Consider the following 11,840-nt stretch of genomic DNA (forward strand, 5'->3'; position numbering starts at 1 on the left):
GATCACTCAGGGTGGCCTCTGTGCCTGCCGGCTCACCCCCCCTCCAGGCCAGATCAGCTGTGGGGCAGGTTCCGGCCATCCAGCCCCCGGCCCTGCCCTCCCTGCGGTCTAGTCCTGTTCAGCAGAATGACAGCCACCTGGGCCCCCAGGCCTGTCTCCAGCTGACACAGCTCCGTTCCCGCCTCCATCCACATCTCCCCTCACTCAGTTCCCACTGGGCACCGGCCCTCCTGAGACAGATCAGAAAAGCTCTGGGGTCCCCATCCCAGGAGCAGAGACACCCGGAGTCGGGAGAGGGTGGAGGGGAGTTTCTTGGCCTCCTCCCCTTAGGGACTTTATTCCTCACTGTGGGCTGTGGCTGCCCGTGATGGACACCCTTCGACACCCCTCCCCATCACATTCTTCGGAATCGCTGGTTCCTTGCTGCCCTCCTGTCGCCTCCCCGGAGCTGCCTGCAGGATTCTTTTCAGCCTTCAGGGAGCCTCAACCCTGGCCTGTCCAGGTCCAGGTGGCCTGTAACCCTCTACATAGCCAAGTCCTCTCGCAGCCTTTCCACAGGGACCCCCCTTTGTGGCTGACTTCCTGCAGCCACCATCCGTAACACTGCCCTCCTTCCTCAGCTGGAGGCTCTTCGGCAGCCACTTAGAGCAGCAGCTGCTGCCTCTTTGACTCGAAATTCCCAGACTCCCTTGCAACACAAAGCCACTACCTGGGACTGGACCCCCCCGCGAGGCTGAGGGACCCCTGACCTGCTGCCCTCACGTCCTCCTCGTGGACACTGTTTTCCTTTCTGGAGCCCAAGTCTTGGTTGGCTTAATTATAGCTGAGCTTCTGCTCTCCGGTCAGGCCTCCTTTCCTCTCTTCTTGGTGTTGATCCCACTTCCCCTCCCTCCTGGGGGACGTTGGACTGACCCACCCTCCCCCTGCAAGGTGGCCCAGGCTCTGAGTTATGGCCTCCGATGCCAGCTCCCAGCATGTCCACGCCCCGTGGGAACATCATTCCTCATGGCTTCAGCAGCACAACACGGCGGAGGGGCCTTGGGCATCCTTCCAACAGAGCCCCTTCTGCCCGAGACCCCACTTACTGCTCTCATTCTGTGGGTGTCCAAGAAGGGACTGCAGCCCCACCATCATGTGCCTATTCCTTGGCGTCGGGAATCTCACCTCCGAGCCAGCTCTAGATTTCAGCCAGTCCCACAGTTGTCCCACCACTGATCTTTCCAGCTATGAGACACCCCTGGAGCCCCAGGAAAGGCCTCAAAGGCTTCAACCAGACTGTGTATCTCTGGCCCCATGCTGTCCCCTCCTAGCTCTGGCCATCCCATGATCACCTGGACTCCAAGTTCCTCTGTCTGTGTCTATGTGTCCACTCGCCTAGCCTGGTCCAAGGTCACCATTTTCTTCCTGAGGACGGCTGCAGCCTGTGCTGGCTGCAGAGACAGCTCATGATGAAACTGGTCCTGTGGCTCTGACCTGGGAGAGAGAAACAGTTCCAGGACTTAGGGCAGAGGTAGCCTGGACCAAGATTCCCCCAGACCCTCCTCGTCAGGAGTCCTTTACTTCTATTCCCAGAAAGTCTGGAAGCCTGAGCCAAAGGTCAGGACTACAGGGTTAGTGGGCCAGAGGTGGCCCCTAGGATGGGCCTTGAAGAACGGGGAGCACGTGGGCCAGGGAGGACAAGAAGGTATTCATCCTCTCTGCGTGCAGAGGGACGCTGCTGCCCTTGGTGGGGCTTTTCCCTGCCCACCCACCTCGCAGGGCCCTCCCCCTCCTCCTTGCCCCAACCCCTGTCATCACCACCAACTAGGCCTGGCCTGGGCCTGTGAAGGCCTCAGAAGACTCTTAATTGCTCCTGTCCTGCCACATGGGTCCTTGAGTACAGGCCGCCTGTCGGGGGAGCCCCTAGAGCGCATGCTTGGGCAGTCTTCCCTCCTGGACCCCCTGCATCCCGTCCACAGCCTGGCTCTCACAGGCGCTCCAGTCAGGTCTGGCGGACACGTGGTGAAGTCAAGAAACTGCCACACGTGAGAAGAGACCAGCTCCTGAGACAACAGTGGTCCCATGGAGGAGGAGGATGAGCAACCCAAGCTCTGTACCCCGAGAAGTCAGTCTCTGAGGAGCCACGATTTCCCCAGTCTCCACTGAATCCCCTACCGACATCCCGTGAAGGCTGCAACTTTTAGCCCCCAACCCCTGGCCCCCAGTGCAAGCCAAATGCTGATTGCTCCGTGGCACCCCACAGTTCTCTCTCCAAACAAGGCCAGGAGCCTGGCAGCTGATGCTTTTTTCTTTTCCCCCTGTATTTTTTTCTGAGTTCTCCCACTCCTGGCAGCTCTGGGGACCTTATTAAGATAATGTAATGTCATTAGCAGTGGCAGCAGGAAGATAATTTGTCTCAGACCATCAGGTTACCAAGAAGTCTGAGTGGATGGTGTTGGGAAAGCGTTATCCTCACTTGGGAGCCTCCACCGAGGCCCAGGACCCGGGGCCCTTTCCTTTCACTCAGGGGAATGATATCACCAGGACTGGCTCATCTTTCTTGACGATGAGCTCTCCGAGCTGGAAGGGGGAATGCCAGTCAAGGCTTGCATGCATGTGACCTGGCATGGGTCCCAGGCGCAGAGTAAAGGAATGAGATGGCGGACAAGGGGACAGGGCGAGGGAGGAGCACGTCAGGTTTGGACTGGGCAGTTCTGAGAAGTGGCCCCGCACCAGCGGGCCGTGGCCATGACCACCCACTGTACAGTGAGGAGCACCGGGCAGAACTCCAAAGCATCTGCTGGGTTCTTATCCGAGCAGGTTCCAGTACCATCCGGGCCACATGCTGAACGAGTGCGGAGAGAGCAGGGCCGGCACGTGGGGACACAAAGTGCAGTGTCTCCTGGGGACTCTGCAGCCCCTTGGAAAGGGCACTGCCGTGGTGATCAGGAACCCCAGCTTGAGGGCTTGCATCTGCCTCTAACTAGCTGTGTGACTTTGGCCGAGTCACCTCCCCTCTCTGGGTCTTGGTTTCCCCATGTGTAACACCAGTGGGTTGGAGCAGGTGCTCCCTAAGTTCACGCCCAGATTTATGACCCCATATATTGCCCAAGATCAGGAAAGCTCTGGACACATTACAGCACTTCTCTTTGCCTCCTCTTCCTCACGAGAATGATGGAAGGGCCAATTGCACGGGCTTTACTGAAGCCCTTATAACCAACCGCCCGCACAGTTAGGTCCTGACCCGAGCTCATGATTAGTACTGACGGGAACGTCCCTGAGCCTGGGCTCCTTTTTTGCCGCTCACTGTCCATGAATTTGCTGCTTCCTGCATCGTCTTGCTGTCTCGGCGCCTAACAAGACAGGGCCCCAGGAGCCAGGGACAGGGCCGTGGTTCCGCAGGCATGAGAGGCAGCTAAGGGAAACAGCACACATGATGGCCCTGCCCTGGGAATAGCATGCATGGGAAATAAAGGCAGCAAAGACAGCCTCTGAACAGGTGTTCCCATCTGCCAGGAGCACCTGTGTGGTTGAATTGGGGCCACAGAGCGCAGACAGGGAGACTGGGCCCCCAGAGCTCGGGACTTGCTGGGAGGGCAATGCTGATACATATGGGGCCTCTAGGGGGCAGGAGAGGATGACGCTGACACATGGTCCTCTGTTGCTCCCTCCCTGCCCCTCAAGTGACCTGCCTCGGGCTGCAGTGTTCCAGTGCTCTGGAAGGTCAGGGCAAAGGATGAGACCTGGGTGGACAGAGAAGGGTTTATGAAAGACTGCACTTGAGTTTGACCACTGAAGAATCAGGGGGATTGGGAGTGGTAGACATTTCAGGCAGGGCAGTTTGCAAGGGTAAACTCAGAGAGGAAGGACGTGGGTGCAGGGAAGAGGAGGGCTCACGGCTGGGAAGGAAAGAGCACACATGCCGGCATCTACGCTTGGACATCTGGTGGAAACCTAAGGGATGGAGCGTGGTGTCCAAACACAGGATACGCACAGAAGGGGAAGGAGCCAGGGCTTACCAGCATCCATCCCATAATATGGCAGGCTCTGAGCCAGGGGGGCTGGTGGTCCAGCTCACGCCAACAGAGATTCAAGGATGCAAAGCTGACCAGAGCATGGCCTTCTAGGGGAACAGTGTGGTGTGTGGGTGCAGTACTGTGGGGAGGGATGGGGGCTGGCAAAGGATATGGGGTGATTATTTTTTCCAGCTTTATTGAGATATATTTGACATATAACACTGTATAACTTGAAGGTGTACAACAGTGATGATTTGATATGCACATATATTGTGGAACGATTACCACAATCACACCCATCATCTCACTTAGTTACCTTTTTTGTGTGTGTGGTGAAAACATCTAAGATCTACTTTCTTAGTAACTTTCAAATATATAATACAGTATTGTTCACTGTAGTCACCAAGGGCCCCCAGATCTTATCCCCTTATAACTAACTGGAAGGCGTGAGCGTGTAAGGAGACTTCAAAGCCATGCTAAGGGGTGAGTTAGCACAGAGGCCTTTGGACAGGGTTAGGGGGCTTGGAAGGTTTTAAGGTGGCACCGGACCCCCAGTCCTGAAGGAAAGTGACCAAGAGCTCAGCTGCTGAGAGTCAGACTGCAACATTCCAACTCACTCATGATGCCTCTGCCAGCAGATCAGATGCGTAAAGGAGCAAGGGTAGAAGGGCGGTAATACATGAAGCCAGCCAGAAAGAGATTCAGTATGAACCCATTACCCAGATGCAAACACTCTCAGAACACCAAAGGTCAAAATGGTGCAGCACAGCCTCCCATTTTAGAGGTCAGGAAACTGAGGCCCAGGGCAGCAAAGGACCTGGTCCAGTTCTTAGAGTGTGCTGAGCCTGGGCCCAGCTCTGCCAATGCACACGCGCGTTACATCTACGTGGAAAGGTCACTACAGAAATAAGGAGGCTGTGCGACCTTAAGAAAGCCATTCCCTCCCTGGGAATGGGCTGGGTTAAATCAGTATTTTCAAGGTCCTGGGAAGCATACCACCAGTGATGCAGGTTACTGGGCCCACTGATTCAGACGTGCTCTCAGTAAACTAAATGCTCTCTAAATTTTTTCCAGGACTAACTTATGAGGTTTGTCCACCCTCCTCCCCCGCTGCTCCCATGAAAAGTCTCCACTGGGGACAGGGGCTCCTGCCCAGGCTGAGCTGCTGCCACAGCTTGGCCCAGTCTTCTGACCCCAGAGACGGAAGGCTGGCTGCAGATGCCCTGGTGTGATTGTTTGGGCTGCACTTCCTGAGGCAGCCCCTACAGGCTTCAGGCTGGGAACACTCAGTATGAAAATCCTCAGAAGAGCTTGCAAACAAACCATGCCCAGATAGCCCTCCATGCCCCTCTGCCCCTCACCGGCTGGTACCTTTGGGAAAGCTGTTTGACTTTGCTGAGCCCCCAGCGATTCCTCAGTCCAAGTGAGGAAATTAATCCAGGTGTGTTGAATCGAGCTCATGCAAACCCAGATTCCTCGTCAATAGGAACTGATGTCTAGCCCTAGGTTCAACTCTGCATGGAGAGGTTAAATAACTTGCCTGAAGGTCACCCAGCAAGTTAGTGGGGGGTCTGAAGCTGGAGCAGGGGCTCCCACACCCCTAATGGGGGTCCCTTTCCTGCACTGTACCTTGCCTGTGAATAATGACTTTCCAGGTCATTGAAATGGTGTACTTGCCTGCTCACAGCAGGTGCTCAATGAGAGGAAATTGTAGTCACCTTCTCAGCACGTCTCCCACACTTGGGCCAGTCGCCTCTGAAGTGTGATCTACTTTAGATGCCCTAACAAAAAGCTCAGGATAAGCAGTGCATATTTAAAGAGGCCCTTGACATTTGAAGATTTACCATTTGCATTGTCCATTATTTGAGGGTGTCAATACTATTAAATATATGTAATAGTAATTTTTTTAAAAAATCTCCCTTATAAGGTTGTAGTGAGCATTGAATGAGATGATGTATTTAAAGCCCCTCTGGTGACTCTCAGCTGACCCTCCACTAGGCCCTGGTGAGGATGAGTCCCTCAGCCAGTGAGTGAGCCTAGCCAACCACCTAGCACAGCCAACCACATAGCGTAGCCAACCACCTAGCGTAGCCAACCACCTAGCGTAGCCAACCACCTAGCGTAGCCAACCACCTAGCATCAGTGTTTCATCAGAGCCTGAGCGAACGTGTGGAGTCCCGAGACGTATTCCCCAGGACTGTACAGCGTCGCTCTAGGGCTACAAATAGCACTTTGCACCCCACCCCTACATTTTTACACAGGTCACAGTGCAGCGCTGAGGAAAGAGGCCTAGGCTGTTCTAGTCCCAGCTCTGCCATTACCCTTGCGGTGAACCTTAGGGACTTCACCTCCCTGGTCCTAACGCTAACCCTCCCTGGGCCTCAGTTTGCCCACCAGCCAACTGAAGGACTAACCCAGGCCAGTGGTTCTCAGACCAGCAGCAGCAGCAACATCCAGCAACATATTCAAAATGCAAACTCTCTGCTCTCTCCCCCGCAGACCTACTGACTCAGGCAGTCTGGGAGGGAGGCCCAGCACTCCGTGTTTCATCAAACCCTGATAATGGCCCACCAAGTTTGAGATCCACTAGCCAGGATGCTCAAAAGCCCAATCACCTGGATGAAATGTGGGTTACAAAGACCATAAGAGCAGCATGCTGGTGGCAGAAGGGCACATGAGATGTCACAGCGGGGTACTTACTGTGCAGCCTGGGGGCAGCTGGTGGGCTGTGGGAAGGGCAGGGACGGGGATGGCGGTGTCTGGTGTATGAAGGATACCAACTCTCCCTTCCTCTGCCCTGCCCACCCGCTCTCCACCCCCACCCCCCACGTGCCCTCCAGCCTTCCAGCGAGCACAGGTGGGAGAAACGATCTGTCCTTCTGGTCCTTCTTCCCTGGTCCCTGCCAGTGTCCTCATGAATGTCCTTTTCTCTCCTGCCCCACCCCTGGGGAACTAGCCGGAAAATGAGAGGCAGTGAGACCTCTAGTGGCCAGGGGACACCAGAAAACCAGGACCCGCTCCTGCTGTCCTGGGGTTATGTTGAGTGTGGTTTAAATCTGGCCATTTTAGGGCGGATGCCTGGGCTCCACATCTGCTCCAACCTCAAAACCGAGCCAAAAATGACAGGCAGACGCTCCACCCAAGCCACACCTGCAGGGAGGAGGTGGGAGGCTGGACACAGCTTCCTGGCCTGCCTGGCCTGGTCAAGGAAGGCTGCAGAAGGATCCTGAAAGTTCTCGAAGCTCACCTGCCTCCACTTCTGCGTGGCTGAAAGGCTCCTTTAGCTGGTTTATGCAGCATTCAGTCTTTATGAAAACAGCCTTGAGATGTCCGTTTTCCTTTCAAGACCGCCAGGAGGTGTGTTGAATCTAGCTCAACACAAACCCGAATTTCTCTCCATCAGTTCTGGACAACAGGAATTGACGTCTCGCGCTAGGTTCGGCTCAGTGCAGAGAGGTTAAGTAACTCACCTAAGGTCACCCATCACGTTAGCAGTGGGTTTGCAGCTGGAGCAGAGGCTCCCACACCCGCTGATGGGAGCCGCAGCCCCACGTCATATCTTACCTCTGAATAATACTGCTTAAACCCTGAAAAGCTCTGCCCTAGCTTAGGCTGCATTCTTGTGGCACCTGGCTGTTTTGTAAACCCTGGAATTTTCTGCAGACAAAGAGGAGAGCCAAGGGCTGGGGCTAAGAAACCACAGTGCAGGAGTGACTTGAACAAGGTGTGCCTGATCCCTGTAGCCTCCCAGATTAGTGCTGAGGACTGACAGGTCTCAACAGCCCAGGGGCCGGGATGGGACCAGGGTGAACCTCGAGGAAAGACCCTGTCGCCTGGAGAGAGTGGAGCTGAAGGTGCAATCCAGTATGAGAAGTGGCTGCCCCACTGGAGGACTAATGAAAGATTGCTGACTTTCGGGGCCTATGTCCCCAGCAAGTCTATTTTCCAGTCTATGAGACAGGCCCTGACAGAGTGGGCGCTTCATTCTTCTGAGCTTATGCGTAACAGGTGTTCTGGAATGACAGCAGCCTCTCTGGGCCCAGCTCCCGATTCACTCTCTAATCCAGGGGAGGAGTCACACCTGTTTGGGGTGGCGCAGTAGTTGAAGGTAAATTCTAGCAGGGGTCCCATTCCTGAGGGTTGACACCACAGCAGTCGGGAGCCTTAGCAGGTTCTGGAGGAAGGGGAGCAGAGAGTGAGGAGTGGCTCCTGGGGTTCTGGGCGGGGACTGACTCTGGCTCTGCCTTGCAGGCAGGACAAGCTGAAGATCCACATGAGGAAGCACACGGGGGAGCGGCCCTACCTGTGCATCCACTGCAACGCCAAGTTCGTGCACAACTACGACCTCAAGAACCACATGCGCATCCACACGGGCGTGCGGCCCTACCAGTGCGAGTTCTGCTATAAGAGCTTCACGCGCTCCGACCACCTGCACCGCCACATCAAGCGCCAGAGCTGCCGCATGGCCCGGCCCCGGCGCGGCCGCAAGCCCGCCGCCTGGAGGGCCGCCAGCCTGCTCTTTGGGCCCGGCGGCCCGGCCCCGGAGAAGGCGGCCTTCGTGATGCCCCCCGCGCTGGGTGACGTGGGCGGCCACCTGGGCGGGGCCGCCGTGTGCCTCCCGGGCCCCAGCCCCGCCAAGCACTTCCTGGCGGCGCCCAAGGGCGCGCTGAGCCTGCAGGAGCTGGAGCGGCAGTTCGAGGAGACGCAGATGAAGCTGTTCGGGCGCGCGCAGTTCGAGGCTGAGCGGAACGCGGGGGGCCTCTTGGCCTTCGCGCTGGCCGAGAACGTGGCCGCCGCGCGTCCCTACTTCCCGCTGCCCGACCCGTGGGCTGCGGGCCTGGCCGGCCTCCCCGGCCTCGCCGGCCTCAACCACGTGGCCTCCATGTCTGAAGCCAACAACTAGGCTCAGCCTCATCAACCCCAGTCCTGCTTCCCTGTCCCCTCCCAGGCCCACCTGCCCCATCCAGTGGGTCTGAGCTTTTTATTTCAAAAGAAAAAAGGAAAAAAAAAAAAAAAAAAAAAAAACAACAACAAAAAACTTTTTTAAAGAGAAAACCCGAGAATGTGATCACAGGCAGAATGGAAAAAGCAAAATAAAGCAGCTGAGTTGTGGGGCCCAGAGCGGGGATCGCATCTGATCTGACGATGGATAGCAGCTGGCCCAGGACTTGGGGAACCTGAAACAGCCCCTGCGGGCTGCAGGAAGCAAAGATGGTGATGCTGATGGCGATGGTGATAATGATGGTGATGGCAATCCTGCCGCAGCGCCTGGCCTCAAGAGAGCCCTGGCCCTCTGGCCCTGGGTACCTTGAGGCTGGAGCTGGGGTCTGGGGGGAGGGGCTAGCTCCAGGATCCCACGCTAGGAGCCAGCAGGGTGTGTCCAGCCCAGATACTCCTCAGCCCCTTCCTGTGCACCTCACTGACTATGACCTCACGCGAGGGGAGAGCTGTGACAGGTATGTCAGTGGCCCTGACCCCCTGCTGCTCCTCGGGCACCCAGGTCCCCTGACCAAGGGCAAAGGCAGGGAGTTTTTTTTTAAAAAAAAAAAAAAAAAAAAAAAAAAAAAAAAAGGCAGCCGCAGTGGTATTTTCTGGGCCTCCTGAGGCAGCTGCCTCCCTTTTGCTGGGGTCTGAGATGGGCATCTCCTCCCAAAAGGCCTGGCCTCTCTCTGGCTGTCTCTCTGCTCTCACACAGAAACTCACAGGGGCCCATGCCAAAGAGGAGGCCCCAGGCCAGGTGTCCAGAAGCACTTTGGAGCTGTGTGGGGCTAGATGGAGGGAGGTGGCTTGGCCAGAGGCAGACCGGATGGAGCAGGGATGAAGGTAGGGTCCTGAGGTACACATCCTGAGCCCCTCCACTCTAAGGCAGAGTCCCTGCTGACACTGTTCCAATGGGTCGTTTTTCCCATCTCCAGTGGCCCTGGGATCCTTAGGGGAAGTGCCCTATAGGCAGGGAGGCCCCCTGGCATCAGGAGTGGGTCTCCTGGGGTCTGGGCCCATTTTTCCCTCCCTGTCCTATGACCGTGGACAGGTCAGCCGTCTGTACCCCAGTTTCACCCTGCTGTGAAAGGGGGCTGGAAATTTTGTTTCCCACTCCCGTGCACCCACCGACACACTCGTACATGCCCATCCCTCCAGAGAGAAGCCTTGAGAGAGCAGGAGCTTTGCAGTCTTAACGTCCCTGGTGACACTGTTTCACTGGACTTAGTTTTATCACGTCCACCTCTACGCTGGCACAGGTGAGAAATGTGGCCAAACTAGACAGGCTGACAGAGGAAGAGGGCTGGGGTGGGCTTGTCCACAGCCCCCAGGCAGCTTTGGGGAACTCTAAATCCTCCCCTCCCCTCTGGGCAGGCCACTGTGCGCATCCGGGGGCTACCATCTCGCATTGTCCCCACCTCTGCGTGGTCCCTCCAATGCCATAAGGAGTCTTTCAGGACTCCGAGGGCCAACACGGAAGGAATGGGGTCCTCCTCTTAACACCTGGCAGCTGCCCCTCTCCACCTGGTTCCCGGAAACAGACACAATGCCCAGTTACCCAGGTGTATGTTTGCTTTTCAGTTGGGAGCTTCTCAGGACTTTGGCATCGCTGTGTATGAACGCCCTCAACCCCTCCGTGGTCCCCCAGGGAGGAAGCCAGCTGTCTGGTGTGGGAAGTCAGAGGCTTGGCTCCAATATGGGCTTGGAGGGCTCTGTGAGTGAGGGCTGTCCACGCATCCTCCCTGGCTCTCTGGTTTGGAGCCGGTCCTGAGAAGGAAGACAGCTCTGCTGGCCCAGTGCCTTCCAGATCTCTCCCCTTTCCTGTCCTTCCCTCCCTTTCCTTGATGAGTTTGCTTTTGTTTCTCAGTAGCCCAGAGGAGTGAGGAGACTTCTCCTGTGCAGATGGCCCAGGGCTGCTGTCCCCAGTCCAGGAGCTGTGGGCACAGACACTTCGGCTCTTCCTATTGTCTTGGCTTCTTCCTGAGCAAACGCAAAAAAACCCAAAAAGGCCAGAGAAGACCACAGACTCTGTCACTCTCCCAGCTCCCCCGTGAAGAGACCCGTGACTCCACACACCATCAGCTGCCCTTTCAGCCAGAGGGAACTGTTGCTGACACCCTCTTGTCCTCAGATGTCATCTGCTGGGCAGCTGCCTCTCACACTCCTGTCTCCATTTCTGACCCTCGCTTCTGGGACCCACCAGCCAACATGCCTGTGTTCCCCCCTCAGCCAAAGGAGCGGGGCTGACCCAAACTTTAAGAGAAAACGAGGAAAAACGAACAAATTAGAAACCAGTGGTGTTGGGGCTTTTGTTTTTATTTTGTAAAAGTAATGACTTCTCATAAACTCAATTTTTCAGACGACTGGTTAGTTCTTTTTGTTTTCTCTTGGCTGCAGTTTGGAGTTGTACATTGTAAAATATCCAAAGATGTCGAGTACTGTATGATCAAGAACTTGAAGCAAATGGGTCGTTGGAGGTAGGGATGGTAGTGTTTTGTTTTGTTTCCTTTTTTTTGGGGGGGGGGGGACATTTCAGTTTCCCTGTCTGTGGGAGAACTTTGGAATTTTTTTCTATTTATAACTTTTTTCTTATGTGATCGCTTTATGTAAAATGACACTCAGCAAGGTTTGCCTTAGTGATACAAGGGACAATCTTCCATAACTTTGGTCGCACGCTGCATCCCGCCGAGAAAAACCCTCAGCTAATTTTCTGGCCTATTTATTAAACAGTATTAATTGACTTGATTAAATGATATTGAGAGTTGCACTTCTGTGAGAGGTGACAGCCACAAGACTATCTGTAGACATCCGTGGCTTAAGAGGTTGACAATTGGGTGTCACAAACTTATAAAAATGTTGAAGATG

At 55.5% G+C, this 11,840-nt stretch overlaps 1 protein-coding gene across 1 annotated transcript in view; it reads left to right on the forward strand.

Moving 5' to 3' along the window:
• ZBTB7C (zinc finger and BTB domain containing 7C) overlaps positions 1 to 9,001 on the forward strand; it is a 102,865-nt gene extending 93,864 nt beyond the window's left edge. The window contains exon 3 of the mRNA XM_007465602.1: positions 8,247 to 9,001. Coding sequence (XP_007465664.1) covers positions 8,247 to 8,898 — 652 coding nt within the window. The 3' untranslated portion in view covers positions 8,899 to 9,001. The remainder of the gene's footprint in view (positions 1 to 8,246) is intronic.
• The last annotated feature ends 2,839 nt before the right edge of the window (positions 9,002 to 11,840 follow it).

The sequence above is a fragment of the Lipotes vexillifer genome, unplaced genomic scaffold, assembly GCF_000442215.2.
Source record: "Lipotes vexillifer unplaced genomic scaffold, Lipotes_vexillifer_v1.1 scaffold36, whole genome shotgun sequence".
NCBI classification, from domain to species: Eukaryota; Metazoa; Chordata; class Mammalia; order Artiodactyla; family Lipotidae; genus Lipotes; species Lipotes vexillifer.